The sequence below is a fragment of the Odontesthes bonariensis genome, chromosome 12, assembly GCF_027942865.1.
Source record: "Odontesthes bonariensis isolate fOdoBon6 chromosome 12, fOdoBon6.hap1, whole genome shotgun sequence".
In the NCBI taxonomy this organism is placed as follows: domain Eukaryota; kingdom Metazoa; phylum Chordata; class Actinopteri; order Atheriniformes; family Atherinopsidae; genus Odontesthes; species Odontesthes bonariensis.
The window spans coordinates 23,569,073-23,588,860 of NC_134517.1; the positions used below are offsets into that span (position 1 = coordinate 23,569,073).

The 19,788-nt window shown below is 43.6% G+C and overlaps 1 protein-coding gene across 1 annotated transcript in view; it reads right to left on the minus strand.

Moving 5' to 3' along the window:
• The window catches only part of myo10l3 (myosin X, like 3), a 54,340-nt gene extending 34,552 nt beyond the window's left edge, over positions 1-19,788 (minus strand). Inside the window, exons 1-2 of the mRNA XM_075479778.1 lie at positions 19,493-19,788; positions 6,479-6,577 (exon numbers count right to left, since the gene is read on the minus strand). Coding sequence (XP_075335893.1) covers positions 6,479-6,577; positions 19,493-19,513 — 120 coding nt within the window. The 5' untranslated portion in view covers positions 19,514-19,788. The remainder of the gene's footprint in view (positions 1-6,478; positions 6,578-19,492) is intronic.

The following is a 19,788-nucleotide window of genomic DNA, read 5'->3' on the forward strand; positions in this document are numbered from 1 at the left end:
AATGGAATCACGCTCTATAAAAATCAATACTGTCCAGCAGACTTGGAGCAGCAAGTCGTGTTTCTGGATAAATGGCCAATATTGACTCTCCTTTAAGCTCTCTTTTGTTATTCACTAGCTTGCACGGATTAGCAAGCAGCTAGCTGCCATTTGGTGCTGGGCACACCCTCGCCATCAGCAGAGCAGTACTTTTGCATCTGAAAACAGTCGCGGGGTGTAAAAACAAAACAATATTCTTAAAGATGCTAAAATGTCAGCGGGATCACATCTCAAAAATCATCAAATGACAGGACAACCCCGAGTGCCGAATTCCTGCTCTTCTCATTGCCGTCATCTTGGGTCGCCAAATAATTCAGAAGGGCTCGCCAGATGGATGTAGAGAAAAGATATCTGGGGTTGTGTTGTTCAAAGTGGTTTGTGTTGTTCAAAGGCTGGATGATTAAAAACACAATAATTACATTATGTCATTAATCAGCTGAAATGAATCTGCACGAAAAATGTGAAAAAGTGGTCTGGTAGCCGTCTATGTCAATTTGAGGATAGGCGCAAACTGAGAGAAAAGCAGACTAAAGATGCAGTCATTGGTGGGATACTCGATGTTGTTGTGCTAATAAGGTTTGTAAAAGGCTGATGACCTGAGGGAAAAGCAGCGTGTGCTGCATGTGATGTCATCGTCCAAAACCTTGCAGATTTGCAGCCAGATGTCCCTAAACATTTGGTTTAACACCACCCCTGCTTCAAGCAAATTGGTCCAAATCCAAGACAGGGCCTGAGTGACTACTAAATCAAACAGGCCTTTCCCTCCAGCATTTAATGTGGCTGATGCCATTCGAAACACCTCATTGGTAGATTCATGCTGGAAAGGTTGTCACACACAAACCCATCTTCCTATCTGGGATATTTTGACAGATTTGACAACCTACAAACAACGACGTTGTGTAGCCACAAGTGATAATTATGAAATAACAGCAGCACAGGTGAGGAAAAAAATGGGTAAGCAGACTCAGTGATGTCGATTTGCAAACATTAGCTGGAATCAGTCAGTATTAGTTACCGTATAGCCTTGTGAACTGTCCATTTGTAAAGATGAGTTAATTATCCGTTAAAAAAAACAAAAAGTTAAGTGAAACATCAACAAAGATGTCTGCCCTTATTAGACGTTACGCTTGATGTATTTCATAATCAGACTGTATTATCATATGTTGTTCTGTTGAATAAAAATGGAAAATATTACATTTTTCTGATACTTTCAAGGGGGGGGGGGACGGGGGGACGACATCAAAATATACAGTGAAATGGTAAAAATAAACCCTTCCCAGGTCTGACTTCACTTCTGTTGACCAGATTTAGTTTCCAGCCCTCCCAAATAAACAAACCACTGACACCCATGCTACCTCCGCTGTCTGTTAGCATTCTCAACATTCCCAAAGCACAAGTTCAAAGTGGCCGAGTTAATAGTTAATACAGGTTAACAAACAACTACAAGTGAAAACAGGACAAGATTACACTCCATTTCAGCTCGAGCTTCAGAAGGAAAACATCGGGGGCTACAGGCAAACACACAATGAGCCGGGTGCTTGGGAGGCGCCTTCACCATTCCGTCATAAAAAAACTTTACACAAGGGAGAAAGACTATCTGTTCAGAATTTTTTTTTTTGCGTGTGTGTGTGTTGTCTTATGACTGCCTGCATCTAGATCACCTTGTAAAACCTTCGATTTTGATGGCCTTTAAATAAGTCACTGTTCAAATTTCACAGAGCGACCCCTCGGGGACTTTTTCATGCCCGAAACATCAGAGACGCTCATGGGAAGCTGAGCTGGAGGTTTCAACATCAAAAGGGGGTTTCACATTCCTCTGTTTTGACCCATTGTGGTCTTGGTTTCATTGCGCGTGACGTCCCTGCGAGACGGGTCACTGAACTCTGTCCTCAGAGCCACAGCATTTCTCATCACCTTTATAGTTCTATAAATTTGTTGGATTCTAATTTACAGAGTAAAGGCTATCCTGTTGATATGTGTAAAAGGACACTTTTACAGCACACCATCAGCACAACATTAACACAGTTACAAGATTTCCTCTCGGATTTCGGGTCTCGTCGGCGCCGAGCAGGCCTTTGACGGCGACCGTAACTCTCGCCCCACAGGCGGACGAAGCTTCATCGATGTCGATGCAATGGCATCCAGACTCCACTTCATGCCATTTACAGCAACATGTGCGTCATGATCGATCAATCAGGTTTTTGCTGCACTGATCAATGCTCTCCAAATGGGGCCTGGCGTTGACCCCTGAAAACTACGCTTCTGCGCAGGCGGCTGGACACCTGGCAGAAAAATACAACACTCCCAAAGGCTTTGGTGTTGATTGATGTTATGTTGCTAATAAAGGGGGGGGGGGAACATTTTTTTCTATGAAATTTGTGATCAAACTCTTAAAAGCAAAAAGGGGAAGGGGCTGGTATTTCTATTTTCATTTACAAATGAATGGACAATAGGGGTGTGCGTGACATGTTACAGCTGAAAATGTAACAGAAAAACTGGTTAACTGATCAACTATCATGACATTCAAAATGACTCTTAAACTAAAATAACCACCGTCTAGTTACTTTATTTAATAATAAATGTGATGGATGCATTTACATTTATTTCTGTCATATGTGGTGGTAAACTGACTGCTAGATTAGATCATTAGATTCCTGACCCATTTTTTAAAACCCATTTTTCATTGCGCAACACCCGTTTAACATGATTTTATGACTGAAAGTAATTGGCAGATTAAATTGAAAGAAATATCATTAAGAGGCAGCACTACCATCGGGAATTTTGAAAGAGTGTTAGATGTTGTTTTCTGGAGAAAAAAAATACATTTTAATTGTCTAAGCAGAGAAAATCTAAAGTCTCACCAAAATGTTAAAGACTAAAGAGTGCAAAGAGCTCATTCTAATGATGGAGCAACAGCAACCGACTGGATTTGAAACTTTCTCTCAGCAATGATGTCGTTTCCTTTTGTTCCATCCTCACTGAAACCACACCCTAGTGCTGCGCTTTGTTCAACCGGCTCTACTGAATATTCACACATACTGTAGGTGGAGTCAGCCTCTGCCACTCAGACTGGTGTTCTGCTGTCAGACATGCTCAAGCTCTCGGCAGAGACACGTGGACACACACAAAAATCACAGACAATCTTCTTTTTGTTCGTCAGTGTCTGTTTTTGGCTCCCCGGCTCTCTCTTTTTCTCTTTTCTAACTGCGTCCGACCCCCTCGGTCTTACAGTGAATCCATCTGCCGCTGGGGGATCCCACCCAGACCCGGGAGAGGAGGGGGGGGGGGCATATTGATGCTGAAAACTGTGAAAACATGAAAGCAGTGTAGGAGTTTAACTTTGCAACCACAAATCTGCCACGTGTAACAAATCTGCATCTAAGTAAATGTTGTATCCCCCCCACGCACACACACACATATGCGGTACCAGTAATGTTTGTGTGAGCCGGTTATTTCTCTGAGCGTACTCATGAATGCACATAAAGGCCCATTTAAAGGTTCCATTGACCGATCATCCAGAAAAGACTGAAGGACCATCAATGACCTATTCAAAAACCACAGAGGCTTTATGTCTGAAGACTGTGGACTTTTCACAAGTCAAATTTGTTCACTTTCATTGGAGATAAATAGAATTCCGCAACGAGCAAAACGAAGCGTAAAAAAAAAAAAAGGAAGCTTTTTGATAAGTTCATTGAGGTCAGTCATCAGCTGATCTAAAAATAATCGATAAACATTACGCCCATTGCAGCTTCTCAAAGCTTAGCCTTGTCAGACAAAAATAATCATTCCTCATAATCTAGAAACTGAGGAAATTTTATCGGTTTTGCACAACAAGAACTTAACCCATCGGCAAATTAAAAAAATGTATTTGAGCATTACTATATACTGTGAAAATGATAACTGTCCGTTGTCTACCAGCACAACAACTTACTATCCGGTAAGAGAAAATGACATCACCAGCAGCAGGTATTTAGTTCAGGTGACAAATCCGGCTTTTCTTTTCATGTACACCCCTCCAGCTGGTGCCATCTGGCCTCACAAAACACACACATATACACACACGGATGGATGCATCTTCTCGATGAACCAAAACCCACAGCATGCTTTGCTCTGCGTTTCGATGTGTCTGCTGTATCTTACTTGGCCACTCAAAAAACAAACTGAAAGTTGTACCAGGGATGACGAATGCTGATATGAAGGTTAATTCGACAGGAGCCAGGTCAGCCCGTTAAGGCCATGTGGGTGAAGACACTCTGGTGGAGCTCTCTGGAGTCAGACTGAACACCCATGCAGTAGAAACGATGGATAATGGTAAATTCCCCCCACCGCAAAAGTGAAAAAATGCTGCCACGATGCACTTAGCAAACTCCTTATGACATGCTCCGAAGACAGACTCGCACGCCACCCAAACACACACACTCACATGCAGATAGAATGCCCTGTTGTTTAAAGGAAAGCTGGATTAAATAAAAGACACCGCTTGGATCAGGAAATGCCAATAAGCCCCAGATGTACGTCAAGTAAGGATAAGAGAATCCCGTAAGGTCAGCCAGGGATCCCGAAGGTGGAGACAGTCTGTTTCACAGTCCTACATTCTTTTCATTCCAGCTTCATTCCAGATTCTTAGGACTTGAAAACAGAGGAGTCACCCATATGTCTGTCCTGATAAACAGCATCCTGAGCACACGTGTTAAGTTCATATGAGACAGCCAAGCATCAGGTCAGATTCAACACTTCCTCTCACATTAACCCAATGTTATTTTTTTAAATCTCCAACTGAGGGTGGAGCAGTACCGCACGTTCTCCAGTCATATTTCATTGGTCAGTCACGTCCTTGCCTCTTAGGCAACATATGGTTGACTCCTCAGACTGCAAGCATCTCTACCACTGACCACAGAGACATTACAAACTATCCTAAAAGGCTGTGAGGATGAGTTAGTATCCACTGGCTCACAGACCTATTACTACAGAACTCTCTTAATTCAGCACCCTGATCTGGGAGTCTCTTCCAGGACATGCTCATCCATTGGTCATGATGGGTCACAGAGTGGTTTAAGAGTTTGGAAAGGATGTGAGTCATATCTTATGGCCTTTTTAGTCACCGAATCTTCACCAGTCTGAACACCTAAGGGGGATTTTGGCCAAATATGGAACACAAAGGCCTCAACAATCATCAATAAAAGCTTTCAAAAGAACGTAGTTCCACCCCACAAAGGTTCATAAATTACAGTACATAGATTTCCCAAGGTCCTCTATGAGCCAGCTCGCTGGTATTCATGGTGTTGAAGGTCAGATTGCTTTTACTGCCACCGAGTCAGGCACAGGGTTTTTTTTTATGCAAGCCGATTCACCGTCGTCCCCGATCACAACAACCACAAGCCTTTCATCAGCAGGCTTGATGATGGTTTTAGAGCCATGAACAAGTTTTGGGATGTGGCTGACTGTTATCTTTGAGTCAGGGAGTTCAGTGTACAGACGTGGAGAGAAATCATGTTGAAATCATGTTGAAATGGATTTTGGTCACATTTTTGGGGGATTTTTTTTGCAGAAAAAAGTGCTCCACTGCAAATCGACGCCGATGAGTGGAAACCGCAGTGTTGTGTAATCTTTTTTTTTTTTAATTTGTCACAACATGCAACACCTTAGATATTAAGTAAATATTCATGCTTGAAGTTTGATTTCAAAATAATAAAAAAAAAAATGATGCCCCACCTACGTAGCTTGGCCATCTCCACAATATATACTGCTCTTTGTAGAAAAACAGAGGAAAAACTGTTGGGTTTAGGCTTATGGTTGGGATGACGGTCTCAAGGCAGAGGCTGCTACTGTTGGGACTCATGTGGACAGAAGATGGTCCTTAATACAAGTGACTGAGTTTAGATGGACAGTCATTAGCTTTATTGAGCTAATGGACGACTACAAGCACTACTCTGTGGGTTTGCTCAGTACAAAGACATTCCACAAGATGGGACTACTTTGAGGCTTTTAATCTGCTGTCTCTGACAGACAGACACATGAGTGAGAAATGATTTTTTGAACTGTTCATAGCCGCCTCCCTCTCTGTCCCTCTCTCTCTCTCTCTTCCTCCATCTCCCAGCCTCTAACAGGATTTCCTCCAGACACAAAGACCTCCACGCGCTGCCAAACTGATAAGCTCAGCCATAAGACTTGTCACTGGGACTCCATTCCTGTCATTCTTACTTTATTACAAAAGGTGTTGATCCCACCGCAGAGCCCTCAAAAGAAACACATGTGTGCAAACAATTAGGTATCTCACACATGCAGAATGGGCCATTTCACTTGATATCTTAACAAAAAAATGAAAAAGAGATTTCCTTGAAAATTCATAGTGGTGCAGACCCTTACACTGGGCAGGTGTGAGTTTGGAACTGTCTGAAGGGAATCCAGGACAAAACAAGGGGAAAAGAAACCTTCTTACCTTCCCATAGTCGGTGGTGAGGACCAGGGACAAGTCATCAGAAGAGCTGACAGTGGAGGGGAGGAGCTGCTCTTTGTGTCTCAACCAGACACGGGCTCCCTGCAACACAATAACAGCACAACAACCTTAGCATTCATACACAAGGCTTGTAGTGGTGTTTGTCTTGTCCCAACCTATCCTCTTGATAAAATAGGAGAAAAGTTGTTTGCCAGGCTCGCATGCTCAAGGCATGCCAGAGACTAAAACTACCGTTCATACATGCTCAGTAAAAGTCCCCCTCTCACTGTATATTGCAATCGGAAAAACCACAATACACTTTTCACCATTAGTGGGATCAGATTCTGCCTCCAGACAGACATTAACACAAGCACTATATGACTGGTCTGGCCAGCCGGGTGTCCTGTGTTTATGTATCCATGTGGAGTCACTGACCTTCCCAGGCATGTTTGTTAGCAGCTCAGTAACCAGGAGCAAAAACAGGAATCTGAGGCTGATTGCTCAGATGAGCTGTCGTTTCCTTACAGTGGTGGAGGTACATTTATAGACTGAGCTGCGTTTCAATGTCTGCAGCAGATGAGAGCCAATGCCTGTGCTGTCTCGATGGTGAAGCAGGGGTTGATCCGTTTTGGATCTTGTACACAAGTTGACTTTTGTTAAACACAACATGGGAAAAAAAAAGACTATCTACAGTTTTAAAATGTGGTGACAAGAACAAAAGCAATTTTCCTACCTGAAGAAGGGTAGAGGTGTATTTCCAAAATGGAAAACTTCACACCATCACTCAAGAAGCTTGTAACTGAGCAACCATTAATCATCACAAGTGCTACTAATGAGGTGGCCAGGGAAGCATGGAGCAAAAGGGAATTGTGTGTCCAACAGAGCATCAAACTGAAAAGATCAATATGCATGGATTCCACTAGGAAACCTTATACAAGGTCACCACTTTCAGACATCAATCCTCATTAACTATTAACAACAGGCTGCCACGTGTGCACACACTCTCATCCCGGAGCACTAAAGTGTCTTCCACCAGGGTCAGAAGAAAGATCAAGATGCTTTTGTTTAATGCCCAAAGCCATTTACTGTATAAGAAATCCAATCTGCTGAGACACAGACAGAAAGAGGGAATTATCCAACCAAAGGGTTAGTTCATTTCAAATTAATTAGCTCAACAGCTTAAAGTGATGACTGCTCTTAGATCCTTTCTTTAATTTGTGATTTGGGCTTCTTTCTTAGACAAAGCAGCTCTCAGCAGTCTAACCAACCACTGTAAAAAAAAAAAAAAAAAGAACCCCCCCCCCTTTCCATCAAGAATTTTTTTCCCCTTCCAGCCGGCTAATGGAGCAGAGCTAAATGTGGCTCTCAAGCCGCAGGGGACAACGTGGAGTGGGATAGAGGGGGTCGTGTAAATTAGGAGGAGGCTGAGGGGGAGTGAGAGGGGAAAGAGGAAGGGTGCGGGCAGTTGACAACGTCCCGCCTCCTATTGTCTGGAAAAAGAGACACACAAACAGAAACATCAGGACGGATTTATAACAGAGGTGCTCTGCAACACATGGCCCCACATTTACAGTTTCCCTTTAAGATGAGACGATCGGTGACTGTCATACCAGTGGGCAGCCGTTACTGCCTGGTACCAGCTTAACACGCATGACTCAAGGGAAAAGCTGCTTCACGTGAGTCCAGTGAGCAGATTAATAGTGTTTACTCTGAAGATTTTAAGAAGCTCAGTTGGTGTTATGCAACTGAATGAATTGCGGGATGGGCCTAAATTCAGCAGAAAATTCCTAGTGCTCGTCATCTTGTGCGGGTTCTTTGTGCTCATGAGCCCAACGGTGAAGCTGACAAAGAAACAGCAGCATGTTGTAACATCGTAGATCACATACCATACATAGACGCACCACAGAAAAAGACAGCGGGCAAGCCATAACATGGAGAGCAGTGGGATGGCTCATAACTGTAATTTCCAGCTCCCCATCCACTACTAGGAAAATTTTGCAATTCTAATATTGTTCTATTGCTGACTCAGAATCCCAGAGATTTTCCTGTAAAGCGAATAAAGACCTTTCTGAACAGGATGCCTGCTCCATCTTACAGATAAACCTTGTCATAACAACACTCCCTATGCACATATTTTCCAAAGAAAAAAAAAAAGAAAAAAAATCAAGAATGGCCTTCTAATTAATTCACATAATAAAAAAAAAAATTGATACCACGAAGCAAGATCTTTAAGATTTTAATATTAGTTTAGCTGAAGAACCCATGACCATGTCTGTCTAGGGAGGTTGGAGAGATGGTGGATATAATATGCGCATGCATTTTCTGACTTAACGAAAAGCAAATTCACAAATGCTGACGTTTCAGCATGAAAACAGGAGACTGACGCATCTTTTTGACCCCCTTAGTGACTTTCTTCCACAAAGAAGTCTGGTAACATTTAGGACAAATATCCACAGTACTGCCCCACAACAGAAAGGTCTCTCCCCAGCTCCCCATCTGTGAGCTCAATCCTTGTGGTGCATTAGGAGGCTATGGACTGTGTGAGAAAACGTTTGAGGCATTCTTTCACTTCTAAATTTTCTCTTTGGGAAATTACCCCTCCAACCTGTAATAAAATCTCAAGCAAAACTGAAGTCAAAACATGTGAGCCCTGCATTACACAAATCAAAGATTCTGCCAGTAGTGAACCTTGTTCCCCCAAGCGAAGCTCGCAATCCACTTTGAGAATTGAGGTCCAGACTTTTTTCATGTTTTTGTCACGTTCACAACGCAATCTGTTCTACAAGGAGTTGGTCTTGCGTTGACCTGAATGCATCTCTACTAGTGTTCAGTAGTATGCCCACTGCTGGTACTTCAGTGAAGCTTGGGGTCCAGATGGCAAATGGATGGCAAGCTAATCGACCCTTCCTTTGGATTTAACCTGGGCACTAGCCTTAAGCTTAGTCATTTCTCCACGTAAAAGGCAGTAAGTTCAGTTGAGAACAACAGTCTTATTGTCACATGATCCAGAATGTTACTTTGTTTGCTTTTACAACAAACATTTCTACGATAAAAATTATAATCGCATTATCGAGTCATGGCTAAAGACATCAAATATGTCCGCAATGACACCAATAGCTATTGGGGAATCATCAAATGAACTATTGAGCCAAATTTAATAATACTTTATTAATCCCTGAAGGGGAAATTCTATATTGTTGAGGTAAAAGAACAAATGGTATTTGAAAATAGTCGTTATGTAAGGCTGCTGTGGCGGGTTGGAATGACCTTTTGTGCTGGTCCTTTTGGTTGAAGAGGGCTCCGACCGAGGACACTCCACTGTTAATCTGTATGTTGTGTCGGCAAATCTTAGAAAAACACTGGGATTTAACTATCTCTAACCATCTGCCAGTATAATTTGAGAAGTTTGCCACTGGCGGGGGCCTAAATCAGATGTGTTTGTCCACTTGTCAGTCTTTGTATGTCAGCGTATGTGTGCGTCCAAAGACTCTGAGGCAGGAGGGTATAAAGTCAAGATGAATTGTCTCGGCAACAGCAACAGATGGTCTAAACAAAACTGCCCCCCCTTGTCCCTTCCATCCTCTGGAGCTCTGTCACTAAGTCAGGACAAAGGCAGCCACCTCTGACTGAAGACTCAGAAGTTAACCAGGCGGAAATATCCCAAACAAAGGCCAGCTGGGACACAAAGAGGCACGGGTAGCAGCTCGTGTTGAGTCCCCAAGAGTTGAATTACCCACTTAAGCATAACTAACTATTCTAAACCAAGGATACAGCCACTTCCTGCATAATAGTCTTTGGAGAGTGCAGAGCACATTTGGTAATGAGGCACAGTCATCACTGGGTTTAATTACTGGGTGTCAGTTGACTCCACTTCCAAGCCTCCGGTCGCCAGATGTTTTAATAGGTCCTTTAAAAAGCAAAAGTGAACTGCTGCCACGGCGATCCCAGCTCGAGCTAATTTCAAATCCTTAATGCTGTCACTGACCACGTGTAGCACTGCTGAGGCAGAACCAGCTGACAACAGTAATTCGACCCACAAAAAACCAGGCCGCCCGTTGACGTCCCATCGTGCTCTCTGACACAGAAGCCACTCTGGCTGAATGATGCGATCTTGGGGCTTGAGGCTCAAGTTTCGGCAGCTTGTATGATGCCATTCAGCTCAGTGGTTTTTCTAATGAATTCTCCTGAAATATTTAAGGAAATACACGGCAGAAGGTGCCAGAGCTCTTTCTGGGCTGTCTGCCGTGGCACGAGTTCAGGCAGTATATCAGGTGGTATAGCGATGAAAGCTAATTAACTCTCAACCCAACTCGGACAACAAGCCATGAAAAGCTTGTATATTGGATCATAGTGTGGTTTCAGGGAGTGCTGAATGAGTATCTGCCCAGCAGACACAAGCCAAAGGCTGTTGATGCTGCTGGTAGGAGTGATGTTTGAGTGCACCCAGCTGGAATGCAGCCAAGTACCTCATCTGTAGGGCTTGGATGTGGAAGAGGGTAAACATAATGTAGGAACATATGTTGCAAAAACATCCCCATAAAAAAAAAAAAAAAGGAAAAAGGGAAAAACTCTAAAGTTTACATTAAAGTTATGTGAAAAAAACTTGGTAAATCTCAGATATTGTAATAGAGGAGCAATATGCAGCACTCTAAAGCTATCACCTTATCCAAATTATTGCATTGTTATCTTCCAAATAGGCCTAATTTATGATAATGTCTTTTCGGCAGCTGGATGAATATGATAACATGGTGATTCTGGGGTAAAAAAACAGAAATTTTCTTCTTTTTTTTTCAGATTTACTGAGCCGGATTGCGAGCTATGAATTGATGAGGTTGTCCACTGGAGAGATAACAAATGGAAATTGGCAGCACCTTGGGTGTGATGAGGTTAATCCAACCATGCAAAGACAAATACCATGGTTTCTTGACCCAAACATACAAAAAGGGAAATATGGTATGTGGCTGAAAAATTTGTGTTTAGAATCAGCCGTATTTATCCGAAAACAAAGGAGAAGGTCTTTGCTTTGTCCAGGGTAAGGGAGTACAGCCTAATTCACGGATGGTAACGGTATCTGCTGAATGATGAGGGAGTGGAGTTAGGAGGAATCTGCCAAGTAGCTGTTGAGATTAATTAAGTAGACTGGATGTGACTGAGAGGAGAATCTGGGCAAATGTCCTATTTGCAGTTGGTCAAAAGCCGGATGCTCTAAAGAAACAGAAAAAAAAAAAACAGCAAAACCTCAACTTGGCATAAATTCAAATCACAAACACAGTATGCTAGTGACTCATCTTAAAGTTTGAGAGGATTTTGATCATTAAGATTCTTCCAAAGGAAAAGTGTTCCACAGTGCAGATTTGCCAAAGCTTTCAAAGAAAAAGCAAACTAATCTTGGCTGGTTAAATTTCTGCCTTTTCATGTCTCTCGTACATCTTCTTATTTCTTTGTTTCCTCGCTGCAATTGTACAGTCAGCCTGCTGCGCACGGCACACCCAGTGCCTGCAGCCAGCATGGGGTGAGGTCAGGCGGGGTGGTGACTGAGGGGAGACATCAGATGATTAAAGGCAACCTCCAGCATCTGTGCTGGAAGACGTATGAATTAATGATGGAGAGAGCAGCTGATCAGAAATTTGCTAATGGAGGAGGAGGAGTCCCATGGGCAATAGGGCTTCCCCTGTCTGTGGCTGAGGAGGGGGGAGTGGGAGAAAAATCAGTGGTTGTACTTAACTCCACAGAACAGCTTGGACCCCCTGCAGAGGAAGGTAAAAACGTACTCAAAAATTACGGCCTGGAGGCAGCATCCTCTTTTTGGTTAATGCTGTGACACCTGCCGACACGCGCCTCATCATTCTCGTTCTCAAAAATAGTTTTCGTTAACACAGACGGGGCAGAGAAAGATTAACAGCTGTGTGAAGCAGCATAAATTTTCTGTCATCACTACCGTTTAAGCCAATTAATGGTCTGAATTAAATGAGTATGGAGATTAATCCAGAGACTACAAGCGAGCCTGTGTTTGTGGTAGATCAGTGTCTGTTTATGCGTCTCTGCATTGTCAGCCGACAGACGCACACCGCCTGTGGAGGATAAAGGGGGTTACACAGCTCCTCCCTATCATCATCTCACAGAGCTAATCTACTGTGCTCTTCATGAGAGGTTTGAAGAGAATTTGCATAACAAGAGGCGTCTTCGGGGGCACAACAAACAGAAGAGGAACACCTGACTCGCAGACTCCTTGGGCTCTGTGTCCTGTCGGACATCGTACCTTATCCTGTGCGAACACATTTTCATTCCACGACTGTTCGACAGTGGAGAGAGTGAAATACATCATCCTGAGCCCGAGGTTCTGACTCTTTTAAAAGTAAAAGTAAAGTTAGCAAATCAGGGCATATAGGCCCCAAATGATGCGATTACTGAGCGACTGATTGGATTTTCAGCTAAGCTTCATGGCCTGGAGTATCTGCAGAGCCACCTGGCAGTCCCCCCTGCTGTTTGGCATCTACGTGTCTAACCCTCTCTTGACTCATCTGACGGTCACACAGCAGGAATTGTGGAGCTATTCCAGGAATGCAGCTCAGTCAGGACTGACAGGGACTTGGTATGTGTTTGTGTGACTGTGGGAGACATCTGGGGCACGGTCAGTGGGATGGTGACTAGAAGGAGAAGGTGGGGGGTGAATGGATCCATCGCAAGATAACCACGTTCCTGTTGTGCTGCCTTTGACCTTCACTAATTACTAATGCTTACCCAGATCACAGATTGTCATTCTGAATGTGTTGCATTATTTAAACTTTTCATTGTTTGATTAGATGACTTGAACTATGCCCAGGTTGATTGCAGTTGGGTTATTTATTTAGGGATGAACTTTATTTGTGAAGCAAAGCCTCTTAAAGTCCCTAACAAAGCGGACTAAGCTCTTCCTGAAGGGAGTGGCCTTCCTGGCTTCACTTTTTACAAGAAACGCTTAAATATGTGGAAGCACATGGCAGTGCACCAGCTGTTTCTTGGAAATGTTCAGCAATACTGGAATAGTTGTACCATTCTGGATACATTGTGGGTAGCCTGGGTTGATTGGTTCAAATTTCCCAAGCAAACATGGTGAGTGTTTGGTGCACACATATCATTTTCAGCAAATGCAATCATAGGAAATCTCATTAAAAAATAATCTATTCCAGTCCAATCTAATTCTGTCTATTTTGGATTATTTTAAACAGGATAAAAGCAGCTGAATAAACCCAAACAAAGCCCTTCTTCGTCGTTGCAAAGTTACTGTGGCAGTGAACAAGTCCAAAAGCGCCAAATAAAGGGTCTGACAACTCTTATTGAGTGTGAGACAAGCACTTTACACTTTTCACATTATCCCCCATCCATTTTTCTCATGCAACCAAAGATCAATTCCTGACTGATCTCAGAGTACCGTGTGTAGTCTGAATTGCACTGGACACATTAATAATTTATCTGCGTTGAAATGAAAGATAGCTGGCAACCTATTGGACAATAGCTACTATATTTGTCCTATTTTGCCTGGTTGCCATTGAGAGAGGATGATTCAAGCTTGCTGAAGTAGGGCTATGTCTAGAATTTTGCTTAAAAAGCTTCTATAAATATTCATACTGCTTGCTTTACATGTTTAATTAAGGTTACCCCCACCCCCCCAGTCAGTTTTTCATGATTATATACGATGAAATGTGATACAGTGCAGTGCATCCCAACCACGGACCAAATGACTAATGCTTTGAAATCATCATAACAAATCTGTGATGAAAATAACGTGATGAGCGTTTTGCAAATGACTTCTGAAACCCTTAAAGCAGTTTTCAAGTCACAAGACTCACAGGAGCTGTATTGGCTACACATCTGATACTCTTTAGATCTCTGACTTTAATGACCACGTTACGGGATGAGCCCCGGTGGTCATGGTGATGTAACTGAGGTCAAGTTGTGCAGCAAATCAAAAAGCTCAAACAAGCAGGAAGTGACTGAATTCAAACCAAGCAAACTGCTCCAGTTTTCCTTTTTCATTAGGAATGTGGAGAGTGTTTATGATACCAACAGAGAGGAGGGCATGAAGTATGTATTGCAGTTGGTTTGACAGAAAGAGATAAACATAAATGGAGTCTTGAAAACAGCCTCAGGCCTAACCACACACGCTGATGTGTATTAAACTGGGCTGAGAATGGATGGGAAAGCTAACAAGTCATGACTGCGGGTTGTGCCAAGCTGTGCTGTTTGCACCAGCTAGACTATTCAGACTGGGGCAGGCGAGGCTCATGCAGTGCGGGATGTGTACTTAAACCCTGCAGGGTGTTCACCTCGCCAATTAGCTCTGAAATTACAGCTGCTACAGCAATCTCATCACAGGAGTCAACAATTTCAAAGTTTCTTTACAAATACCTTTTCACCTCAGGCTGTATCCCCATGTGGTTGTTTGCAGTGCATTTAACCTACACTCATGGGATAGCATAAGTTGGAGACACGCATGCTCCATCCCATAATAAGCTGCCTCTTTGCCGAGTAATCATAGGGGTTTAAAATAAGGAAAGTCAACATCTGGGCTGGCAGCAGTAATCACAGGTCGGCTGTTATTAAGCTGACAGACGAGACCTCTGAACTCAGAGGATTTGAGCGACACTCATCACCAACTCACACTGTCTTTAGGTAAGGGACAGCTAAAGTGAAGGCCAACCATTTATTTTTTTTTTTCCCCCTTTTGAAAGAGGAAATAAACAGCAGCTTTAATATCCTCTGAACACGAATCCCAGACGAATACACTGTGTGGATTAGAGTTCTTCGATACTTGCAGAAGATTAACAAAGGGCATTGCTGAACATCTCTCTTGGTTGTGAAGAGGACACAGGAAAGCAAACCTGACACTTTAAACTAAGCACAGATACCAGTAACATGAGCGGCACAGAAAACCTCAGGACCATCTCTGACGACAGAGCGACAGCATTACTTAAAAACAAACGCTGAGATGTGACAGGGATTGAGAACTCATGTGTAAGCCATACTGCTTGGGTTGAGATGAGAGGACCAATTCCACATTCGTGCAGCTTCAGTGTAAAGCTCCGTTTATGCATTAGCTCGGGACCAGTGCAAAAATAATATAGAATTCCAATTTGTTTTTTCTTTTTCCCGTTAAGTGACGAGGTTCAGTGATGCTGGTGATTTCAGTTTCAGTGCTAAGTGCCAAGCGTCCTTTTTAACATGTTGGACATAGAGGAAGGCTCATAATCATTGTATAGATTAGTGGCATCAATCTCCAGACACTCGTTCCAGGTGGATAAACAGACAGGACCATGAGGCACAACAACTGTTTGTCATTATGAGCCGGCAGACAGGAAGGCACAACTCAGTGCTCCATTATATGTCGTCCGTGAGGGACCTGTTGAAAGTCGAGCATATATTTTCCCTCCGCGACCACTCAGACAGACAGCTTTGTCTGAAGAGCTTTCGTGATGCAGCAGATAAAACTAAAGTCAACAGCTCGGTGTCAGCAGGAGGTTATCACAGCTCGGAGCTGTCTATGTGAACTTCAGCTCACTGAGAGACAGGGGTCAGGTTACTGATACTGTCACACAAAATGCAAACACAAGCTAGGGAGCTAAAAAAAAAAGGCCCAAAATATTAAACAAGAGTTAAAACGTTGAAAATTACTTTTGACGAGCTCAATCGGCTATTCCGGCGCTGTCAATCTGTGTCGTTACGCGTGAGGATAATCCATGTTTTCGGGTGCGTGGTCAGACAATAGCTGTTGGTAATTAGCCCAGCGCTCTTGTGACAGATTAAACCACCTCCAGACTGCACCAAAGCTGCAGGATTTCTGCTGACGCACACACAAACCACGCCGTTAATAATACCCTCCAGGGTTTAATCATAAACAACCAGTGCTGCTAATTCACCTCATCTTTGGGACTCTCAGCAGCACCGCTAGCAAATCTCCTAATTAGACGTGATAACGTTCACAATGACCACTTCATGTTTAATTACAAGTTAAAAGAGCTGCTTAAAAAAAAAAAAAAAAAAGAATCACAGGAATGCAGCACCCATTGACCATTTTTTAACCTTTCCTTCCTTGCTTGCTTCCTTTATCACATCCTAACCTCACTTCCTGGTGGTATTGCTCAGTCCTACAGCCATCTGCATGGACGTTGGGAGAGATGATCTCAGATTCTCAGCTCATTCGAGCAGCAGCTGGAGGAAGTTTCAGCAGGGCCAAAAAGGACCCACTGCGGGAGAAAAATAGCCCACAGACTGCAGCAGGTTTCTCATGTGATCTATTTCACCACTACATTTCACCGTGCGTGCCGATCCATAGGCTCCGGCTTAATAGAGCCAGACATGAACAGCTTATGGGGCTGTGAGGGACATTTAAGGGCAGGGAGGATGCATCTGTGTGTGTGCGTGTGCATATAGTGTGAAACCTAAAGCCTTGCCACCTCAGCTCGACGATACACGTATGACTGGCGGTCATGACTGGGAATTTGAGGGGTCAGGGCCAGGAATTTGGGATTTCCTCTGTCAGAGTGTATTTAAGAGGAAGGAATTTAGAGTGTAATGTAAGGAAGGAGTTAAAGGGTGTGGAAAGGTCCTCGAGTGGCTTTACAGTGTGTAGCAGCTGCTGCTTTAAGGACACTGAACACCAAAATTAGAAAATAGACGGAATTCTACTTCGTCAACAGAACGTTCCCCAAAGGCAGAAAATATCTAAGGGAGTCTCGAGTATGTGGGTGTACGTGATGTCATCTTTAAAGGGATGAGAGATGGAGAGAAAACATAAAGAGCCACGCAAACCAAAAGGTGGGAGCAGGCATATTTCCTGACATATGAAAGCGTAACAGATCCAGAAGCATGGCGGTTATGAGGCGGATCCCTGACACTTCCACGTACTTGTGTGCATCTGGTGGGTCACATCCACTCAAGAGGAGGGACCGGGTGTGGAGCAAAGGTGCTGAGGGTTTGATGGTGTCGTGTCAGCTCCTAAAGAGCCTCTGCTGATGGACAGGATGAGCTTTCAGGATGAATCTTGGAGCAGACGCCCTTTTAGTTGCCACTCCTCTTGCACTGCCACGATTTCCACCCCGTCACCTCATAGCGACATGCAAGGGGGAGGCGGCTCTGGATCAGTCTTTGGTGCACTTGGCAAACGCAGTTTCATTTACATGAAACGGATGTGAAAAGACGTTCCCTGGCTTCTACGATACGAGTGTTGACTTTGAACTTGGTTAAGGTTAAAAGGGTCTGTCATACTTCAGCGTTCCTCGCCGTCGGCAGCAGACTACAACTCACATTAATGAATCATCATGATTTATCCCGCTGCACTTGTTTTCTCGACGTTCAGTTTAATCCCGGTCTTTGCTCCCGGATTTTCCCTCTTAATTAAATCCACACTGTGGCACCGTGGAGTTTCGAGACGTTGGCTTCTTTCCACGGCACCACCGGTCGCTTTAAAAACCAGGACAGTTGAGACGTTTTGTCTTTAACCCAGTTCTGATGAGACATGCAAACGGACCGGGACAGACTCAACCGCTTTGCTGCATGTTCCTACAGTTTCCAGTCTATTTTGGAAAATTACAAAACATTTCAGACGACAACGACGAAAGAAGTTGTGTGCTTTCTGAACTGCTTTCACTTTTTTGTTGCTGCCTTTTATTTAAGAACATTCAGATTTGGTTTTTTATGTCTTGTAAGCTTTTGGATTCCTGATTCATTCTGATTCTCTTTAAAAGGGTTGACACAACCACCATTAAAACTGAAAGATAAACAGGGCGGAAAAGAAAACACCGAATAGTGGCATTCACAAAAAGAAACCGAGCCGGGTTGGGAGGGATATTGAGGACATCTCACACAGATGTTGGAAGAACAAAAAAAAAACAGGACAAATGCTAAATTAAAGATGAGCGTAAATAACAACCTTCCTCTGCAAAGCATATCATTCTAATAAAATCAGATTATGTGCCAGAATCCGGCTCAACTCCATCTGTTCACTACAAGAGAGCTTTATACAATAGAATATTGAAAGCTGGAATTCAAATAAAAACATGACGCAGGGGATTTTTAGGCTTATGGAATGGAAGCCATTGTGACAGTACTTTTAGATAAACCCTACACGGTCTCATTGCTTTCTTGCTAAAAGGAAATAGCAAACGCCGAGTCATTTTGATGGCTTTAGGACACTTTCTCCAAAATGTTTCAAAAGCAAGTGATAAACACAACTTTTCCCCTCGTGTTTGACTTATTGGGAGTGACAAGAATCAGAATCCCACCCCAAAGTAAGGTGTGTGATGGCAGAGTCGCCGCCCCAAAATGCTGAACCTGCAGTGAGTCACATCACTGAGCGGCAGGGGGCTGGTGCTGCCAACAGAGGTAAAAGAGATAAGTGAGGAGTGGTGATACGCATAAAGTCATCCCCTTGCGAGTGTGTGTGCCCTCCTCTGAGTCAGAGAGGGGTGACAAATCCGACCTCCAGCCAGCCTTTACATAGCCTGGTGGCGTCTGGGTTGATTGGCAGATGACACATCCAGCCATGTGGACACATGCCCTCAGCTTTCACAGGCAGTAAGTGCGGGGCTGTCTGTCACAGATAAAGTTAAAAAAAGAAAAAAATTAAACTTTCACGTGGAGGGACAGAGATGCTTTCCCATGAGCGAATTATTTGGGCAGATATTGTAAAATTGGTGGAGAACAGGGGTTGGTCTTCAATGCATCACAGGCTCATCGGGACATCCTGCAGTCAAGTGTTGGATACACTGGCGACTATGAAAAAGAACTGCAATGACCACAGACAGGACACATTGGTTATGAAAAAAAAAACAACGAGAAAAGGGGCTTTGACTGGTAACATTTTCCAGAGGGAACGGAGGAGCCGACCTGAAACCAGCCCGAAAAAAAAAACGGACAAAAGCGGCGTGGTAAAAATAAAACAAAGACCGTGAAGCTCCCAGAATCTGCTTAGGACTCATAATAAAAGTGAAGCGCACCCTGCAAAGCAACTAATGTGCCGGGAAAGCTGATCTAACGTACCTCGACAAAGAATGAATCCATCTTAACCGGTGTCCGACCTGCCGTCTCTTTGTAGTGTGACCTCAGGGTACCACAGTTGAGGAGGAGAGAAAGCCGCGTTCCCCAGTAATTTCCATCCGCTTCCTTGAGATTAATGAAAGTTCTTATTGTTCGGCCGCTTGCTTACGAGACTCGGTCGATCAGGCGCGAGCCATTCCGCAGTCTGACTTTCGCACACTTTCAGACTAGTTGCTGCCTTGACCACGTCTTCAATGTCCCGACTTGAGCCTGTGCTGCTGCGCTGTCTCCGCTGTCTA